This window comes from Apostichopus japonicus, chromosome 23, assembly GCF_037975245.1.
Source record: "Apostichopus japonicus isolate 1M-3 chromosome 23, ASM3797524v1, whole genome shotgun sequence".
Taxonomy (NCBI): domain Eukaryota; kingdom Metazoa; phylum Echinodermata; class Holothuroidea; order Aspidochirotida; family Stichopodidae; genus Apostichopus; species Apostichopus japonicus.
In genome coordinates, this window is record NC_092583.1 from 2,746,941 (window position 1) to 2,769,188 (window position 22,248).

The window sequence follows — 22,248 nt, forward strand, 5'->3', positions numbered from 1 at the left end:
GAGGAGGGGGAGGGGCCAGAGAGGAGGAGGGGATGTAAACAACATTTTCTTTTTTCAAGTCCATGGTCAAGTTCAAGTCCATGGTCAAGTTCAAGTCCATGGTCAAGTTCAATGCCAAGTGCAGAATCCAAGATACACCGATAACTTTATCAGGTTCAAGTTCAAGGTCACCTTCAAGTTCAATGTCAAGGCCAACTACAGTGCCACCAATTGTAGTCCAACAATATAAATCCAATCAACAAAGGGTAGTGAATATTTTAATTGATACTATCATTATTTTTCTCAATAGTATAAATTCAATTCTCTACAATATGTTCTATTTACCTTACAAATACTTTGATAACACTTATTGCATATTCCAAAATAAATTTTTGTCACTTTAGGTAATTAAACCCATAATAACAATCTTCTTTACAAAATCCCCCAAAATCAAACCAAATAACCTATAACACATATTCAGGTAACTAACAACCCTTTGGCCAGTCTAATAGTGTGTAGAACAGGATTGTCGAATACAAATGTTACACAACATATAGACTGCAAAAATCCTACCAGTTCTTAGATCGAACCTGAAGCATGTAGACCTTTAAAGGGTGTGAAGACTCGCCCAAAAAGAAACGTCTTATGCCGGTAATCTGACCTAGTTTCGAATGAGGGGTAACAAAAGTGTTAAACACCACCATCGATCCCAGAAAATACACACAGCTTGCTACCGTCGGTCGGTAATTAGACACTAGTGTACAGTCAGTACATACAGCTGCGGTCAATACCCACAGCGCAGTGTAGAAACGATACAGCGATGGACATCTCAGGTCCAGCTAAAGATAACAAGGTATCACGTTTCATTTCTGTCTGCATTTTGTAGTGACACAAACAAAACATCAAGCAACAGAAAGTTATCTTTTTCAGATAGCCGCATGCGGTTTGGGGCGAGTCTTCAATGCCAATTAACAAGTTGTGCATTGGCACGTCGGACAGCCAGGAGGTAATCGGTGCCCTCTGTGACTCAATCTGGCAGCCCCCTACCACCCAGCAGTGGACCGGTTTGCGAACCGCTGAGAGAATCCACCTCACTGCAATAGTGTATCACACTAAACAACCACTTGCAGCTTTCACAGCAAATTTCCTTCATCGAAATTAAATAGTCATACTATTACAATTTCAAAATGATTCATTTAACCCGACCTAAGTTACTGTCACATTAATTATCAGATATTTGTAAACTTCAAAGGTAAGTTAGGTAACTTGAAATACACACATCCCATCGGGTGAAAACTATCACAAGATTGTGGTTTCTATAAATCAAATAGGTTTCCCTAAAAAATGGTGATTTGATAGAACATGCTAATGATAAAACTGCCAGACAGTTTCATACCCTTAGAAAAGTTCAAGTAACTCTATCGAATTAAGAATCATTAAAAACAAAATTCCTTACGAGCAGGAAATTGTAAAATTTGGTTTGTAGAAATTTTCAGTAACTAACAATTACAATGACCAACCAAAATAAACACTGGGAGGGATTGCAGCTGGGCACATCCCTCACTTTGGCATGTTGGGCGCCACTTCGGGTCACAGCTCGATTTCAAATACCGTTTGGGATTTAAGTGAACCTTGGATGTCATCTTTATGGAAAACCCCAAACTTGGTTTAGCTTGACTGCCTGATTCGTAAAGATATCATCAAGACACCACCAACAAAAATGACTATCAAATCTACAGTGACTGTCCTAATAGGCACAGGAACTGCTTTACTTAACTTCATTCAATTAATCGTGAGTACCACTACCACTTGTCACAATGCCTTTTAGAATTCTTCTGTTACTGACGGCAATGACTGCCATACCACTTTGAACGATTTAAAACTTCATTTATCAGACTTAACTCGGGGCGCAAAAATAGTCCGAAGTTCCCGCAATAATTTAGCCGCAGAACAAATGTTAAGTTAAATAATCAGAAATACACTATTACATATACTGGCAGTCTTATGAATGGTTCCAGTTTTATGTCATCTCTGTACACTTTTCCTCTCACTTAGTGCTGTTTCAAGTTTTTAATATTTCATTGGTATCCTGTCATTTTTAAGGAAATCCCAAAGCCAATTTCTCTAACTTGCAATACAGAGGTTCCCTTGCCCCTCTTTATCGTGATTTTTAACCCTGGTGAAGTAGGTTTCCAATTATTGCCAGATACATTTTTAATAGTAACCCTACATAGTAACAAGCTATCACACTTCAAATATCACAAATATGAACTACTGAAAGGTATGCTTCCTCTTCCCAGCCAGTGTCTTCACAGTCGAATCAATAGAGGACGGATGTCAATCTCTTATGTCCGTCTTAAAAAGTTACATCGATGTACAAAACTTACAAACTTGGAAGGTCTGGGGACAGCTAGCTCAGACTGGGTCACCGGGCAATGCATGGCCTGCTTCGACTCAACATTAACATTTTTGAGACAAATATTTAATGCTTAAATGAAAAATTCGTCATGGAACTGTTGGAGTGACTTTTTCTTCTAGATGGGATGAGCCAACTTCATTTGATCACCTTTCTCTGGTTTCAGCATCTTCAGCATCTGATTTTCGTCTCGGCCAGATTTCACAAATTTCTTCATCTTTGCCTCATCCGCCTTATTGTGCAAACTGTTGCAATGCAGTCTTGACTCTGTCGAAGATAGAAAAAAACGAAAAAGAGTAAACCCAACATGGTTTATGACGAGCTTTACTTCACCACTGCCAGCTCGCTGTTGAGAAGTGATATATATTTTATCCTCCAAGCTTCAACATCCTCAGAAGCAATAATTTACCTGAGTGTCAAAGGAATTGTCAATGTTTGTCCTTTATGCTAATGACATTTATAAAGAAGCAGTACTTTGGGTGTGATTATAACTCCAGTGATAAATTAGTTCACTGACTATGGTGCCAGAGATAAATGTTTAAATGATACCTTAGCCAGATATATGGGCCCAAACTTTCTTCTGTCTGATGCTGGTATTACTAGAACTGTACTACAAAAGTTGCTCTAAACTATTTCCAGTCATAGGATGAGTACAGATGAAATTTTGATGATGATATGTCTAAAAGGAGTGATGATTAAACTCAACTCGACCACTAATGATCCTAGTGAACGATGTTTAAACTGGCCCTTACCCCACCCATTAACTGATCAATACTGGTGCGTGAGGTTTAAACTGATCCTTACCCCACCCATCGCTGATCAATACTTTTGCATGTTAAAACTCAACATTACCCCACCCATCGATAATCAATACTGGTGTGTGATGTTACACTCACTGTTACCCCACCCATTACTGATTAATACTGGTGTGTGAGGTTTAAACTCACCCTCACCGCACCTATCACTATCAATACTGGTGAGTGATGTTTAAACTCACCATCACCCCACCCATTACTGATCAAAATCGGTGTGTGATGTTTAAACTCGCTCTCACCCCACTCATTACTGATCAATACTGGTGAGTGATGTTTCAACTCACCATCACCCCATCCATTACTGATCAACATTGGTGCGTGATGTTTAAACTCGCTCTCACCCCACACATTACTGATCAATCCTGGTGTGCAGAGATGCCAACCTCTTGACACAAAAAACAGACTGAATATCCTTAAAAAATCAGATCTTGGAGAGAAAAATCAGATTTTCACGAAAACTCGACACTACCACTCGCCCGTAAAAAGTAAAATGTCAGAAAAATGTTTTACTGGTAAGAAGGGGCAAGTAAAATGTTTGCTTTTTCATTAACATTTAATGAGAAAATTGTAAAGCTGCCGATTCCGCATATTTCGCGCCCATGTAGGCTCGTTGTTCAACGTGTTTGTTGGGGTTTGGGGGGTTACTTGTACATGTTTCTATGCGATTCTGCTTCCTTTAATTTTTTTTTTGAAAGATGAAAAACAGTATTTTCAAGAGGCAATATCGTATTATCGTATTTCACTTGTTTTATAGTACTAAATACGATAAAATCTTACTGGTTGGCATCTCTGGGTGTGTGATGTTTAAACTCGCCATTACCCCCCTTTTACCCCACCCATTACTGATCAATACCTGGTGAGTGATGTTTAAACTCGCTATTACCCCCCTCCCCCCATTTTATCCCACCCATTACTGATACTGGAGAGTAACCTTACTTTTCAAAGAGAACCTGGTGTGTTGATGTAAGCAGTGACTGGAGTTGTTTATAGACGTTGAATTCTTTCAGCTTCCTCTGTCTCATATCTGCTCCTTCTTCCTCCTTCCAGACCAAGTTATTGATGCAGTAAACAGCAGCCACTTGTAACTTGACATTCTCATGTCTCTGTAGGAGGAGGTGGGGGTAGAGAATAAGAAGCAGTGGCTTATTATATTATGATAGTAAAATGACTTACTCCTGTACAGCTTTACATGGTTACAGTGTTTCCATAGTTACACTATCGAAGGATGCTGTTTGACCAGAGATGTCACTTCTGTTTGATGAAGACATCTTTCTTTCCATCTCGATACTAAAAATCACATTATAATTTTCTAATGGAACTTTCATAAATATCTAATACAATGGTACTCAGAAATAATAAGATAAAAATTACTATCACCCAACAGTTATCTTAATTGTTCCTGGTTACCGGGCGACTTCATGCAGAATATTACTGCAACTGCAAAAGCCTGTTAATTTTCGTGATCATGAATTGGGATGCCGTGTTTTAAAAAACAGAACATTAAAACATATTATCTTCTCATTTAATATCTTTTTTCCTTTTTTTCTGATAGGAATTATAGAAAGTTATTATAAGTGAAAATTAATATAAATAATTTTAAATAAGTATACCAATGTACCTTGGTCACAGACTACAAATAAAAATTAAAAAGAAAAAAAAATTGCTGAATGGTCTTGCCCCTAGTATTCATGTTTAACTGCTCTATGAATATTCATATTGAAAGTTAATAAAAAACATAAACCCAGTTGGGACAATTCTCTATAAACTGTACTTTCATGTCCTGTTTCAAAGCACTTCTTCTGTCAGTTTGTGCAGTATGAATATCCTGTTTCTATCAGATAAAGGACACAAACTGTTCATACTGTCAGTATCAGTGCTTTGAAGCATGATACGAGAGGACAGTATACAGTGGTATTAGCATTACAGAATTGTCCCAACTGTCTGTGAAACACGAGTGAATTTTCTTACCATATAATATGTTAATTTCTTCAAGATGTCCTCGTTAGACATGATAAAGTCTTTAGCGTTATTTCCGTCCGCTATGTTCGCCAGGATGCAGAGAGTTTGCTCTTTGACCTCTGGTGGGTGGTTCCCCTCCAATATCATCACCACCGCCGTCATTATCTGTTTGTTGTGCGAGTTCATAATTATATCGATGTCCTGTGAGAAGAAAAGGTTCAAGAAAAACAGAAGTTACAAAGATGTCTTTCATTCAAATGAATTTATGGAATAATTGTAATTACAGATGATTACCTACTGTTTTTTGTTTGTTTAGATGACATTTACTGATGGTTAAAATATGAATTTATTTAAATGCACTTGGGAAACACATGTTTCATGAGGAAAGTCTCTGTGAAACAGTATTATTATTGTTAGTATTACTTTTTTTCCCCCTCCATTTATTGATAACTCTAGAATCATATGAACAATTAACTTCATACTAGATGCTTCAAATTATATAAACGTCATTACACAATAACAGTTATAATTACTATTATTACAAATAGTATTGTTATTGTTACTATTATTATTGTTTTTATTATTACTATTATTATTGTTAATACTATTATTACAATTAGTATTGTTATCATTATTGTTGCTATTATTATTGTTACTATTATTATTATTGTTGTTATTATTACTATTATTATTGTAAACACTATTATTACAATTAGTATTGTTATTATTATTATTATTGTTGTTACTTTTATTATTGTTACTATAACTATTATTGTTGTTGTTATTATTACTATTATTATTGTTAATACTATTATTACAATTAGTATTGTTATTGTTATTATTGTTGTTACTTTTATTATTGTTACTATAACTATTATTGTTGTTGTTATTATTACTATTATTATTGTTAATACTATTATTACAATGAGTATTGTTATTATTATTATTATTATTGTTACTGATATTATCGTTGTTGTTTTTATTACTATTATTATTGTTAATACTATTATTACAATTACTATTGTTATTATAATTTTACTATTATTATTATTATTGTTACTTTTATTATTATTGTTGTTATTATTATTATTATTGTTAATACTATTATTACAATTATTATTATTATTGTTGTTATTATTACTATTATTATTGTTAATAGTATCATTACAATTAGTATTATTATTATTATCCTTAATTGTTACTATTATTATTATCATTTTGCTGTTGTTGTTATTATAAGTGTTATTATTATTGTTTTTACTATTATTATTATTATTGTTGTTATTGTTACTTTTATTATACCACATATTTTAAGTGCTCAATACAAACCATGCAGTCTGCTCACAAGCACTTTACAAACAAATGAAGGAGAATATACATACAAGAAACTAGATCAACTACTAATAAGTATTGCAGGATAAGATGTGTCTTTATAGTTCTTTTAAAAGCTTCAAGTTAATTGATAGTACGGATTGTGGTTGGAAGCTTGTTCCATATATGGCTTGTGATTGAAAATGCATTATAGAGTCTGCATAGGGATGCCTTAGGTTGGAAATAAAACTATATTTGATGAAAGTAAGTGAGTAGGCTAGTTTGGCAACAACACTAGATTAACTTTTGGTGACAGCCAGAGAGAAGAGTATTTTCGTTGACAGTGAGCAACAGACCAATGTGAGTGACAACAATAGTCTATTCCGATAGCAGACAATGTAACACTTCTTTTAAAGAAAGAAAGAATGTACTTTAAAACTTCATCAAAATGCACCTTTGTTAAAAAAAGTTATTTTTCCTCTGAGGATAAATGATGTCAATATTATAAAGGAAATGAGAAACATTTTCATCAGAAGCACACACAAGATACCACCACCATTTTGAAACAATTCTCTGATGAAGATATTGAAAATCTTACTGATTTTGATGACAATAAATTTCTGAGCAGTCCAAGTGTCTTCATTAGAATGTCAACGTTATCGTCCGTGAGCAGCTTAAACAGTTGTTCCGTGCCTAGCTGGGCCAATATCGTGTTCTTGATATTCTGTTCCGATTGGAAGGCCATGTTCATCAGACCCCAGATGCCGTTGAGCCTCAAGTACATGTTGTCACTCCTTGTTAGCTGGCAGAACATGATCACTGCTCCAGATTCAACTATGTGCTGCAATTAAAGGGAATAAAAACATGAGATATGTCAGACAAAATTCAAGAAAAAAAACGGCAAAATTTGAAGTGAGAGAAATGTCATGTTGCGAACGACTGGGTATAGCATCAAGCTGTCTAGACCAGGCGATTTGGCAAGTTAAGATTTGTCAGCCACTGGTTGGAGGGTGATGGAATATTTACGACATTGCTTATTAACATATACAAAGGTGGTACTATATTTACCACTGTCTTTCATAAATAAGTTGGTGCGATGTTACCACATTAAATAACAAAACAAGGCGGCCAATATGTTACCTCCCTGTATAACACAAATTACCACATTATATACGACAAACGAGGTGGTACAATCTTACAGTGTATAACACAAACAAGATTCTTCAATGTTACCATATTGTATAACACACACATAGTTCCATAATATGGCTACACTATGTAACACACTCGAGGCAGTGCAATGTTACTTCATTTTGTAATACAAACAAACTCGGTGGAGCAGTTTTACCACATTCAATTACAAGAAAGAGTTATGCGATGTTAGCACATTGCATTACAACAACAAGGTGCCACACGTTGCACCCACTGCATAACACAAACAAGGTTGCACCATGTTAACACGTATAACACAACAAGGTCGCACTATGTTAACACGTATAACACAAAGAAGGTGGTGCAATGTTACCATATTGTATAACACAAACAATGGGGTGCAGTATTACCACTCTGTATAACACAAACATGGTGGCACATATTACCTCACTATATAACAAACAAGCCGCCACAATCTTATCACATTGAATAATACAAACAAGGTGGTGGCACAATCTTACCTCATTGAATAACAAAAACAAAATGATGCAATGGTACCTTACTGTATAACACACATACAAGGTGGCACAGTGTCACAACACTGAATGACACAAACAGGGTGATACAAAATATTCCCACACTGTATAACACAACTGTGGTGGGGCTATGTAACCATTCTGTATGATGGTGCATAGCAACTGCATTGTATTTAAAAAACAAGGTGCCAAAATGTTACCATATTTTACAACACAAAACATGGTGGCGCAACCATACCACATTGTAATACACAAATAAGGTGCCACAATTTATTTCACAACGAAGGTGGTGCAATGTTTCCATGTAGGATAATACAGACAATGTGCCACAATGTTACCTTACTGTATAACACAAACATGATGCCACAATAATAATACACTATATAACACAATCAAGGCAGTGCAATGTTTCTTCATCATAACACAAACAAGGTGGAACAGTTTTACCACATTCATTTACAAAAGCAAATTGTGCAATGTTATCACTTCAATAATGAAAACAAGGGGCCACAAATTTATCGCACTGTATAACACAAACAAGGTGGCACCAATTTAACACGTATAACACAAACAAGGCGTTGCAAAACTACCACACTTTATAACACAAACAAGGTGGCACAAATTTACATTGAATAACAAACAAGGTGTTACCTCACTGTTAACACAAACAAGATGAGGCAATGTTACCACATTGCAAAAAAAACAAGGTACCACAATGTTCAAAATTTGAATAACACCTACGATGTGCCACCATGTGACCACAATGTATTACACAACGAGGTGGTGCAAAATTACCATATTGTATTTAATACAAACAGGGTGCTAACATGTTACCACAAAGGTGCCACAATGTATTACAGAAACATGGTGCCACAAGGTTACCATATTGTATAACACAAACAATTTGCCACACCGTTACCACACAGAAGACCTGAGCCACAATGTATTACAGAAACAAAGTAGTGCAATATTACCAATATTGTATAATACAAACAAGGTGCCACCATATTATCTCACTCTTTAAGACAATGTGCCACAATTACAGAAGAAATGTGCCACAATGTATCACAGAAAAAAAGGTGCCACAAATGTTAGCAGATAGTATACCACAAAAGAAGGTGCCACCATGTAACCACAGACAAGGTGCCACAATGTTTGACAGAGAAAAGGTGGTCCAATGTAACCAAGTTGTATAACACAAACAAGGTGCCACAATATCTAACACAAACAAGGTAGCACAATATCACTGTACACAAAAACAGGGTCACGTGATATCATTATGGTATTTTATAACAGAAACAATGCACAATATTGCAATATCATACAAAAGAAACAATTTAAGTTGCTGTCAGTTTTAAAGCTATATAGTACAGCAAGAGGGATTTCCACCTGAGCTGAAAATGTAATAAATTATATAAAATTTTCAGAAAAGCAGGGATTAAATTTGTGATTTCCTTTATATTAAAAGCAGTCAAGCACACTGGCATACACAAATCACTACCTGGTGGTATACCTTCTACACACACACACGGCTGTGTTTTACATTCAAATGAGGACCCAATTGTTTTTTCCCATTGTTCAAATCCACGTATCCTAACCTTAATAATACCCCCATAACAATAAAATTCTTGGGAGGACGGGGTGTTTCTTTAGAAATCACATCCGAGGACCTGGAATTCTTTTGTTCAAGTCCACAGTCAGAATACAAACAAACGCACACACACATTACACAGAAGGTCCTTACCGATTTACTGGGTGAAAACTCCAAGAGAAGATTACAGATAGTTGAAGAGGCAGCGACCATAAGATCTTCAGATTGTTCCGTTTGTAGAATCTGTGTAAGAAACCATAAGATAACTCCAAACAAACTGCTCAAGCTTCAAACAAATCTCTGATATTACCCGGTTGGAATTTTGAAATAGATTCCCATATTGCTTAAGATGGGTTCATTACTCAAGTAAGGGATTAAAAACAAAGTAATTTATATCCTTGACAATGTGAAACCAGACTACTCAACAAGAAAAACCATCTCCGTTATTCTCTTGAGCTGGAAATTCCTGGATTCATTAAAAGGCTTTATTTAAAAATCTTTGGGACTGATTTCTACTGCCAATTCTATAATTCAGGGATGGGCATGAAATAGATCTTGCAGACCACAGAGAAATTGTGTACCCCATCTGCAGACCACAACCCTAAGACAACAAAGTACCTGCTGCTTTGAGATGGAAATATTACATTATATGGTCAAATAAAAGAAAATTCCACATGTGCATTGTCCACCTGTTAACTTGAAATATCCTATCACAAAATTAGGCCCTGAGCCTATGTACCAACTCTGCCCCCCCCCCTTTACGTAAACATATTTTCATGCATTCCGTTGCCATAAGGTTCTGTGGACTGAACTGATAAGCCTTTTGGAAAACCTTCGGGGGCCCACCTGTACTCACATTCATTAATGGTCTCCATACACCATGGTCTTGAAAACTGGTCCTGAGCTGCTGAACGGATCTTGAGAGACTGTGTAAACATCTAAAAATCACAAAAATAATTTACAATTTAAGTAAATATTGTATGGACAGCATCCTTTTACAAACTTCTATTTAAACTAAGAAAATATTAAGTTAAACCTTCAAGTTTAAAGTTACAGGGATATTCGGGAGGCCAAAGGTCATTGTTAAAAAAAATTCTAGTACATGTTCCGTATCGTTCGATCTTAATTGGAAGGTTTCTCAAGACACATTAATGAAATATTTTTATTTTTTGGACTGGTGAAAAAAGATATACATTCTAAGAACTCTAGGGAAACTTGCTTCAAATTCTTGAGATTTTGGTAACTGAAATTGTCACAGTTTTTATCGTAAATGAACCTGAAGCAAACAGGAGTGATGTAATAGTTGCACACTGAGAGAAAAATGTTTTTGTTTTACGTTTTCACTTTACTTATATCACCTTGCATTGGGTTTCGGTTCCAACTTTACTTAAAGGGGGTGTGAAGCTTGTAATGTACCAATGATGATGATAGTGTAGTGTTCATACTGAGATACATCCAGATTTTGACATAGAAAATTGTACTTAAATGTTGAGTAAACAAAAACATTAAAAACCAAATTTAGTACAGCACTTCTGTGACATCAAACATGTTCGCTCTAAGTTAACTTTTGGTTCAAAACTTGCAAACTTCAAATGTTGCTATCTCGAAAACGATATGAAGGAATTGAACGCAACATTTCACTATGCAGGATGCTTAGAGTTCATTCCTCCTCTTTTCCTCTGGACAATTCCTTTCAAAATGCTGCAGAAAATTTGTGGAGGGATTTACCTGACAGCGGCTAATCTGACTTTATAATTCTCGTCTGACATCGACTGTTCCATGTCGTCCATTAACGGTTCTGTTTCTATTATCTGTTAAAAAACAAAAGGAAAGAATACAATTGATAATTGACACCAGCTAAAAACAGAACAATGGACCCTATATGTGTCCATAGGCATGTAATGTCTGTAATAATATACTAAGTACTACAAGGTATGGCCTTATGATGGCTCCCAACCTACTCCAATATATTATTACAAGCTAAATTGTTGTGGTACTAATATTATGCTACTTTGGATATTATTCACGCACGGTGCCCTTGTTTTAATGTTGTGAAGATCCTTTTGCACCTGACAATTGGTCTATGCAACAATCATGGATAAAATTTGAGTGCAGGTAAGACATGTTTAACATATAAAATGTCCCTACAGGGGATCGAATCTTTAGGTAGTGGTCCTGACGAATCAGCTGAGAGTGATTGTGGATGCAACGCCTTCACACCATTCCACCTCACAGGCTCAACATTCAGGAAAGAACACACCGTGGACTCCCACTATAATACTGGCATAATTTGAAAGCTGTTTTTTTTTCTTTTCTTATTGACTATATTCTCTTACAGTACTCTGTTATTAAGCAACTTTACCACATCGTTAGGAGTGCCAGTTTAGTACATGTGAATGGGTCAAGTACAATGAATCAAGTACAATGAATCAAGTACAATCAAGTACAATGAATCAAGTACACTCAAGTACAATCAAAATCAAGTACAATGAATGATGAGATGAGCCAGAAAACAAGTCAATGCCTTCTTGTGAGTTGTTCTATTTTCCTTACTTTTTTCCTGATTTCTTCGTCATTGGCCGAGATAGCTGCAAATGCCATAAAAGCGGCTTGTTTCAAATTCTGTACTGATTCAGATGGATGTAACTGTAAAATAAGAAACAAAACATACAAAATAAAATAATCAATCAATCGATCTCTCGAGCAATAAAATAATAAATAAATGTAAGTTATCAATTTGAATTAAGTAAACTCTTGCAAAATCAAAGAATCAAGAGACGAATTGACCACACTTTTCAAAGTCATGGAAACCCTACGACAGGAGTGGAACAATTCATGATATCAAACTCTACCAATCTTGGCATTATCCCTTATGCCCAATTCCAAAAAGGACGACATAAACAACCTAGATAACTAGCCTAGTTTGTATTCTGTCTGCCGGTGTCGGGCATGAAACAGAGGTTGCTCTAGCCAACATGAATCTTTTCGCACAAACTGTCTGCCCACACCTCCATGTTGGATACTATTCAAACAAGTTTAGGTGATTTATGAAATTTGGGACTAGGTTAAAGATGATCTCTGTTGACATATGGTCTCAGATTTGAAAATGGGCCTCTCAAAATGGGCCACTCTAAATGGGTCCATTTCTAGATCTCAGAAACAATGTACTCATCTGTAACCATGGCTACTGAAGTTTAAAAACAAACAAAATGGGAGTAAAATGGAGAAGAAAGACCTAAATTTGGTCTTCACTGCAATATCCATCTTAATAAGTAACAGCCTTCGACAAGGCAATATTCTCAACCGATCACCCGCTCATATATGCCGGCAGTCACAAGATTCTATTTGATATAGAATCGTAGCCATAAGACAACATTCTCTATTATATAGAATTAAAAATATATATATACAAACAAACAAATAAACAAACAAACAAATAAACACATGTGACTCACTTTCCTGTCTTTGACATTTAAATATGAAGCTATCGTTGGTATGAGATGGTCTGTTATGCTAGCCGTCTTTTGAAGTTCAACATCCTCTTCCACTAAGAAGGCTAACGCTTCAGCTCCGGCCACTCGGTCATGAACGGAACAGTCTCGTTTACACATCCGCACCAGACAAGGTAAGACCTATACCAAACCAGACACATAACAAAATTAAAAATGACGAAAAACAGTAAGAATAGACACCCCCCTTCCCCTCCCCTTACCCCCTCTGAAAACTGATCATGAAATGTTAGAGAAAGCAAACCCAAACATCATCTTTATCTCATTTTATTGATATGCTAGTGATGGCCAAATCCCGAAGCTAAGAATAATTTAACTCTGCTTTGGGAGTGCTTATTTCATATTCCTTTTTTTTTTTTTCATATGTTAGGACAGAAGACTTGAACAACTGTAAAACTGAAATCACAGAGCCAGCATTTGCAAGAGAATATTACCCAAGAAGATTTTTTTTTGCTGTTTGCTGTCTTCATCGTAAGCAACCCTATCATGAAATATAAAAATGATGGATGGGTTGTTTTCTCCTCTATGACTCCCTCCCCCCCCCCCATCCCTGACATGACATTTGAACAAGGATATCTTCCAAACGAAGGTTTTTACTTTGCTGTTTGAGGAAGTTTTTGCCGTAAGCATCTCTATCGTAAACCATAAAGATGAAGGTATGGTTTGTTTCTCCTTTAATACTCAGTGTACCAAGACCTCTACCCCCCCCCCAACCCTCCTGCCACCCTCCCGACATGACATTTGAACCAATTGAAGAAGATTTTACTTTTCTGTTTGATGCAGTCTTTCATTGTAAACATCTCTATCATAAAACATAAAGATGATACTTGGATTTGCTTCTCCAGTAATGCTGCTGTGAATCAAGTTTGGACGCAGTATCTAAAAATATTTTTAACAAATATGAAGTTTTATACTATGGTGTCTCTGAGGAACTATCAGTACGATAGGAGCAACAACGAAAAAGATTGATTTAAAAATGGCAAACCTTTGTGACTACAATGGGATCCTTACAACTGATAGCTTTAGCTCTGCTTAAACTGCATAAACTGTAGAAAGTGAATGAAAAGTTACATCAAAGGTAAATTGTAAGTTATTCAAAACATCACATTTTATCGAAAACAAATGACACTTAGTTGGTAAATGTTATGCTGTATGTTATAATACTGCTGATGGATGGCACACTTGAAAATAACATTAGCATGTTCATCTATCCAGATCAATATAGAAAATAAACTTAAGATCAATTATTTCACGTTACAGGGACCATCTGGTGGCTAAAGCAGTTTGCTTAGAAATATTGCTGGAAATTTCCTGCATCTTTGAATCAAAACCATAGATCCTAGTAAAATTTTGCATAGCTTTAATTTTTTTTTTAAATTTAGTTCATTAATGCATCTGGCAAATAACTTAAATAGCATAGTTCATCTGCCCAGATCAATATAGAAAATAAACTTAAGATCAAGTATTTCATGTTACAGGGAATCTGCTTAGAGATTTTGCTGGAAATTTCCTGCATCTTTAGATCAAAACCATAGATCCTCATAAAATTTTGCATAGCTTTAATTATTATTTTTTTTTAATTTAGTACATTAATGCAACTGGCAACAGCAGAGTGAATGATATCATCAAAGTTAAAAATGTCTTTGGTTTTCTTTACAATAATATTTCAATTATTTATCCACATTAAAATAATATATTGTATCCTCTGTGGTCCATTTTCTGGGGTAATGAAAGGTTTTGCCAATCAAAATAGGTTCACTTTTCAAACAACTATGTCATTTGTTAGCCACAGGATACCGAGACAAGGTTTTAAACTCTTGGGAAATATGGTTTTTCTTCAATATAAGTTTTACGATGTATGCCACTGGAATATTGCTTATATCGGGCAGCAGAAACATGATTGTAATAAGAATTAAAATCTCCGGTATAGCTCACCATTTTGCTGCTGTGAGTTGAATTTCTGAGGGTAAACTCCGACAGAGCAGGTTTGATATTATGACATGAATTGGCTCATCACGATATCGAGCTGAAGAAACAAAAACCAGACTCACGTCTCATTAAGTACATACTACGATCTTTGTACTGTTAACACGCTGATATGGTAACAGGACAGGAATTTATTCTTGAACGAGTTATCTTTGTGCATGTTCATGAGATGAGAAACAAAACATGAACAGTTGCCACCAGGGATAATTACTAAATTACTCATTGACATTGCCAGCTCTAATTAAACCAGAAAACATGATCACGTTGATGACAATCTTACCAAAAGGCTGTGAAACTTGGCTAAATATTAGTGATATTACAAATATTCATCAGTAACTGTCAACGTTTTTTGTCGATGAAAATTCACTTCAACTATTTAATAACTCTGGTTCTGGGTATGATGTGCATATCAGCTATGGACTAGTTTGAAATGAAAACAAGATAATCTTTCTAGAATCTGTCTGAGAGATCATCTTGTCTCTACATACATACCTGATGCCACTGCAGAACAGACTAGTTTATTCTGATGACACATTGCTGCTAAACACTGTAGGGCAGGTAAACGAATCTGGTCAAAAGACACAAAACAAATAAAAATTAACATAATTTAAATGACAATGGGTATTTGTTAACAAAATATTAATATCTGTGTTAAATATACAAAAGGAATGGTTCCCTATAAAACAGGTACAAAATCCTCTACCATATCTCTTAGAGATTAGACCTAAACATAGTTTCCGGCATAAGATCCCTAAAAAAAATCCTTCCAAACTTCCTTCAAAGCATCCTGCAGGATTTATTTGAGTCTGCGACCAAAATCTTGCATTAATCATGCAGAATTTTTTTAAAGGAATTTTTAAGGAGTTTATTGCAGGAATTTTTGTATGGGGACACCATATTACAGGACCTACTTCCAAGACATCAAGGTTAGCCCCTAAATGTCAGATGTTACACCAACAGCTCAGGCCCTACCAAGTCATGTATACCATTCAGCACATGGGATGGGCAAGGATTTGGGATAACAGGAACACACTAAAACTTGGTACCTAATTCCACATGCTGCAACATTTAAAGATACATCTAAATTTTGACAAAAATTGACATATATTGACATTATTTCAGAAATAGTAGATGAGAGAGCTATGCATTAGCATTTGGCAATCAGTTATAATGTTGAAAATCCCCAGAATATACAAACCTCACATTTACCCTGGTTATATGGCAAATGATAGATAATAGGCATATGCAAATCATCTTAATTATAATAACAATAATACGTAAACAGGCTATTATGTAGCAGAAAATAACAAAAGATGTCACAATGAGCTTAAAGCTAGGCCGCTGACAATTTGCAGGCCAAACTTTGCTCACCTATGATCTAGTATTTGAGAACCCAGATACCCATATGACCTAGATGGTGACCTACTGATGATATCTCCTACATGTTAGGCACATGGAAAATTCTGTGCCATGGTAACTTTCAAGACAGGAACCGACATATTCTACCCTTACCTTGTTGACCTTGGACGTGAGGAGTCCAGAGAGAGCTGGGATGGCAAGGTTACGGAGAAGCAGCTCCTGCTGATCTGGCGTCTTGCAGCAACTGGCTAAGATTTTGGCGACACATTCTTGAGTACAGGGCGATCTACCTAGCAGCTGGATCATGTGTGGTACAACGTATCCATCCTAAAATATAGAAAAAACATTTAAAATCAGCTGGATGCACTAAAAATTTCTCTTCGCATCGAACACACCTCATCAGGAAAAGGTACTCGGTAAATTTCATGCATTACTGTCCGAACGGATGTTTTAAATCTTCCATAGAATTGCTTCACGAAACAGACGTCAAAATGCTTTCCTTGACCTGCCATATTTTCGTGGCAGAGGTAATCGGCATTGTCTACTTTAAATATTACAATCGGGGCTGAAGTAGTTTCCTTTTAGGTCTTTGCGAGAGAATTGTAAAAAAATGATGTCTGAAAAAAATTAAATTGTCGGAATATGGTGAAGAAGGCTGAGAGAATAATCTTAGTTTGATCAACTTCAATCTTATCTTTTAGAAGCTTTTTTTATGATTTTGGAAATTTTGGAAAGTGCTTAGAGTAAATATGAAGCAACCAAACATTCACTTTTTACATTCCTCACCTGAAATATTATCTCGGTAGGAGCATTTGGACTGATACACATCGTCCGAAGGAATCTTAGACAGGCTTCCATGAACTTCTGGTCCGTGTGTGCTAAACCTGGGATTGTAAAAAGAAAATAATATCAACGAATAGGATGCAGGTGGTACAGAACACTTCTGCAAGATTCTCCTGAAGTCACTTGTATGATTCTCCTAATTCACCAAAACAAAGAGTTTAACTAGTAATGATTCATACCATCCTGCAACATTATTATTTGTGATACACTGATAATTGGATTTCATAAATAAGTTTGTTAAAAATAGCTAATGGACGACATATTCCTACTAAATATTCATGTCCATAACCTGTTAACTTTCACTAATCTGCTATTCAGCAATTAATGACTGCATCAGAGACTAAACAGTATCTAAAATATTAGCTCAATCAAGGTATATCACATTCATATCTTTGACACAAAGGATTCTTGATAAGCAGTCCCACAGGCCAAATCTGGGCTGCCAATATTAATCAGTCGACAAGCTTTCATTTACCTGGTATGCAGTCACTTTAGACCTTAGGCTTCACAATATCATGTGTTTATCCTAGTTAAAACATTAAACATAAAATATTGAAATGATAGAAAACACTGAAAAATCAACAATACTCAGAGGGTGCTTTGAAACCGTTTAGAACTGAAGTCAAAGAAGTCCAGGATGAAAATGACTGTGGAAGAACTTCGTATCTGAATGGTAGATTCAGAAGGGAGAGATAGTTGGCAGAGCCAGGGACGTAGCAAGGGGGGTGGTGGGGGGGCAGTGCTAAAATATTACCAAACCAATGGGTTATGTAGAAGAGGAACGTGCACTTGTAGGCAGGAGACAGGTAAGAGAGGAGTAAAGTAAATTGGTTTTACCTTGCATCATGATAGCCATGACTCCTTCCTCCATCAGTTCTGTTCTGTTTGTGTTGGTTCCCTGCGCCAGGCTTCCCATCACTACTGCAGATTCCACCAGAACAGCGGGAGGAGAATCAACCGATGTTAAGATATGAAGAAGTCTGTTTCAAAACATGAGAAAATAGAAAAATGTAAATAAACTGCTCATCTACTTGAAAAAACCCCAGGGTAGGTTAACGTTTTACAGTTAAGAAGGCTTGAGAGTTTTATCCTGACAGGCATCTTCTTTGACAGAGGCAGACCAATAAAAAAAAATTTAAAAAATGTACACGAATAGCAAGTGTCCCTTAGTACACTTGCAATATATTCCCCGGTGTTTTAAATTTATAATTAGAGACTACCAAATATGAAGAACAAAATATGAAGAAATCCTGCTTGCAGGAGGATCTAATATACATACATGATACATACATACATAAAAATATAGGCTAAATAAAATAGACAAACACATTTCACAGAAATGCAAATGAGATACAATAAGATATTGGGCATGACTGTTGAAACACATTCCACAGAACATGTTATTATAACCGTTATGTTCACAAAAGGCAACATGTAATGTCTTATGATTCTTAATGAAGAATGCTTTCATTTATCCGATCATTTGATATTTATGGTACCTGTTTCTTATACAGCCTCCATGTAAAAGGGGCCCGATGGAGAGGGGGAGGCAAAAAATAAGAGCCTGTGATACTTGAATTGCTTATTCAGTCATTCTCACTGAAACTGTCAAGAACAAACATCCCTTTGAGATCAATTTACAATGAAAGAGCCAACTCAAGATCCTTAATCCTCTTCACAAAAACGGTCATTCTTAATAGAACTCCTCAATTTACAGATCTGAAATATACACAAAACACTTACTTTGGTACAACACCACAGGCCATCATACTCGTTTTGTTTCTGTTACTCCCGATGACTAAGTTCCGTACTTGTCTACAGGAAGAAAAATAGATATGTACAGTATTCATATACATACATATGAATCAAAACTATTAAGTTAACTTTAAGAGGCACATATTATTTATTTTTTCCTTTCCATATGTAAGTGTCTGATTGTGTGCCATTGGAATATCCTTATAATATACAAACTAGCAAACAAACTACCAAAGTCTGAAACAACTTACTTGAGATTAAACAAGAGCTGCTCATGGTCCTGAGTGCTAAGGTTATCCACATAAACCTGGTGATGGGAGTGATCCTATTAGAGAAAAAGGACAAAGTCGTAGTGAACAGAGGTGGAAGAAATTGAAGCTACATTATACACTGACGATGACATTTGCAAATCAGGAGGTTTGAAAGGATCTAGTTGAAGCATCATCCGGAATAGGTGTTGATCTCAAAAGATCATTTCAAGTCACAAATAAGGTATCCCAGGCGGTTACCAGTACTTTCTGCACTAGTTTGTTTCACACCATAAAAATAATGGTGAGCTCTGTCGCCACGGCGGAAAGTCCCTTTTTTTATGGCGGATACTACCATTTTTGTTTAGGTATATAATTATATATTGTTTGTTTGTTTGTTGGAATAACCATAGAAACTGTAAAGGAATATTAAGGCAGGTAAAGACCAAATTGTTTTCTAATTTTCACATTTACAAAAAATACATATAGAATTATAAAAAAGGGTTATTAAAATCTATAGGCTGCCTACCAGAAAACTTTCAATGGCATTGTTTTGCCTTGATATATTTTATTCATAACATGTTATTCAAAACATGGCTGTAATACTTAAAACTATTTCACTGAATATTAGTTTTGTTTTTATAATCCATGATATGACCATGGATGTTTTCCCAAGGTATGTACATGTACCTTTCTTTATTAATGAAGCTATCACTTTTGTCATTTGGGATCCGAAGTCAGTAATGATGTATTATTGCTACTAGATAATAAACGAATCACTTCTTTGCATTCCGGACAAGAGAAGTTTTATTTATGAGTTAGGCATATGGTACAAATTCAAATACCTCACAAGAACATTTCAGTTCCAAGGATAGGATCTCTTTCTTTATAAAAGAAATTTCTATGTAAATGCAAACTTTTCACACAAAGAAATTGTAAACTACTCATATATCATACGTATTTTAATTTTGTTAATGGGATGCAATAATTGTTTACTACATGCATTCAAAGTGTTTAAACCACATTAATCAGCAACAGGTACTTGTAAGTTGTAGTTCACAGAGTTTAAGCATGGTTTGAACAAGGAAAAGCCAGCGTCCTTTTAAGCATCACTGTTAGTGTTAGGCCTGAAGCTGGTCACTTCGCCCAACAACCATTTCGCCCTACTGCCATTTCGCCCAACCTTACCAATTCACCCAACCTTGTTGTTCATTTCGCCCAACCAGCGTGGTCATTTCGCCCAACCTTGCTGGTCATTTCGACCAACATTGATTATACTTCAATATTGGTCAATTTAATAAGGAAACGTTCGGGAATTGTTAACGTTACGGGATACGAACCTAATATTAAGGAAACTTGAAGTTGTGGTTACAGTCGGTAGGATGGATCAGTGTTTTAGGGGTTAGGTTTGATAGGTTTTTATGGAGACCGATTCCTCTTTGTATGTATAATAATATAACTTCCATTGTATGCGTAACCGCCTAAAGTAGTGTAATAGTAATAGAACCCAAAATAAATCAAATTGAACTAGTGAAATAGAAAAGGTGATATTATTCCACACCGATTCCCCTTTGTTTGTATAATAAAATAACTACCATTGTATGCGTAACCGCCTAAAGTAGTGTAATCCTCCCATTATACCCGAAATAACTCAGACTCCGATTGATATCGAACGGACATCACTTTATTTACCTACCAGTACCACTAAGTAATATAACCCAAAATAAATCAAATTGAACTAGTGAAATAGAAAAATGATATTATTCTGACTGAATATGAGTAAACAAATGGTTGGGCTAAATGACCATGCTGGTTGGGCGAAATGACCATGCTGGTTGGGCGAAATGACCATGCTAGTTGGGCGAAATGGCAGTTCGGGTGAAATGGTTGTTGGGCGAAGTGACCAGAATTTAGGGTTAGGCCTACCCCACTTATTAATATTCATATTTCAGGTAACTTTGAAACCGTTTCACTTCTAGATGGATGTAGCAATATTTGTAGTTAGATTGTAATTCAACTTTGCCATGGACAATTACACAGTATCTACTATTTGCACATGAAATCCCTTCAGGGTCACGACGTTACAGTGGAATTGTCGTGCACTGAGTCTAACGTTAAGCCTAATGTTAAGTAAGGCTAGGAATGATGAGAATTCTTACAACATCCATGTCTTCGTCCAGTTTACTTTCTGTTAACATTCTGTAGAAATATTGATGAAGTTCTGGGCCTCTTCTCCCTTAAAAATATTCAAATCTATGCCTTTACTTCAGTCACTTTGCAAAGACTAAATTTGGGATGTGGAAACTCCCATCACACGAGTGGCATGGCATGTTGATAAACTGTAACTGTCTGCTAACACTGCCTGTCATTAGACTTTTACTCACATCTTTTCAATTCATTTTGTAGATGGGCGGTAAATTTGTTTGAATCATCGAATTTAATATGATCTGGAACTCTCATTCCACGGTAACGAAACGTACCAACAGCGGCTGACCATGTGACGTGCTCCCAGGAGCTATTAACATATTATTTAACCCTTTGTCAGTTCGAAGAGAAAAGTGTTCCGTAGACAACAGAACGCCACTCCAACGGGCATTTACAGTAAAATTGAGAATAATTTGCTTAGGTTTAGATGATAATGGTGTTGAAATTAACTTTCCGACTCATAAAAAGCTATATCTGCATAGACTCTGGCTACGATTCGAACATCTTCTGTCAGAGTCTTGTAGATTGCTTACTACTACCGCGGACACTCCCAGCCTATCATGTCGGGCTTGTTTACGTGCAAA

General features: G+C 35.8%; 1 protein-coding gene across 1 annotated transcript; it reads right to left on the reverse strand.

Annotated features, from left to right (window-relative positions):
* Window positions 1-63: 63 nt before the first annotated feature.
* Window positions 64-21,859, reverse strand: LOC139964870 (armadillo repeat-containing protein 8-like). Its single transcript, XM_071966926.1, has 18 exons — window positions 21,619-21,859; window positions 19,463-19,536; window positions 19,200-19,271; window positions 18,294-18,436; window positions 17,400-17,497; window positions 16,767-16,940; window positions 15,747-15,822; window positions 15,204-15,294; window positions 14,254-14,314; window positions 13,215-13,391; window positions 12,313-12,405; window positions 11,488-11,570; window positions 10,616-10,697; window positions 9,913-10,002; window positions 7,079-7,321; window positions 5,179-5,370; window positions 4,147-4,313; window positions 64-2,662 (listed from the first exon to the last, which is right to left on the reverse strand). Exons 1-18 carry the CDS (start codon window positions 21,655-21,657, stop codon window positions 2,629-2,631), a joined length of 1,989 nt encoding a protein of 662 aa, XP_071823027.1. The 5' UTR covers window positions 21,658-21,859; the 3' UTR covers window positions 64-2,628.
* Between the last annotated feature and the right edge of the window lie 389 nt (window positions 21,860-22,248).

Bases quoted from the DNA above. Each gene is read 5' to 3' on its own strand.
- LOC139964870 (XM_071966926.1), bottom strand. From the start codon at position 21,657: ATGTTAACAGAAAGTAAACTGGACGAAGACATGGATGTT. The intron at 5,371-7,078 runs GTAAGATTTTCA...TTCTTCTCACAG, and splicing joins ATTTATTGTCATCAAAATCA to GACATCGATATAATTATGAA. The intron at 4,314-5,178 runs GTAAGAAAATTC...CTCCTCCTACAG, and splicing joins AGAAATTAACATATTATATG to AGACATGAGAATGTCAAGTT.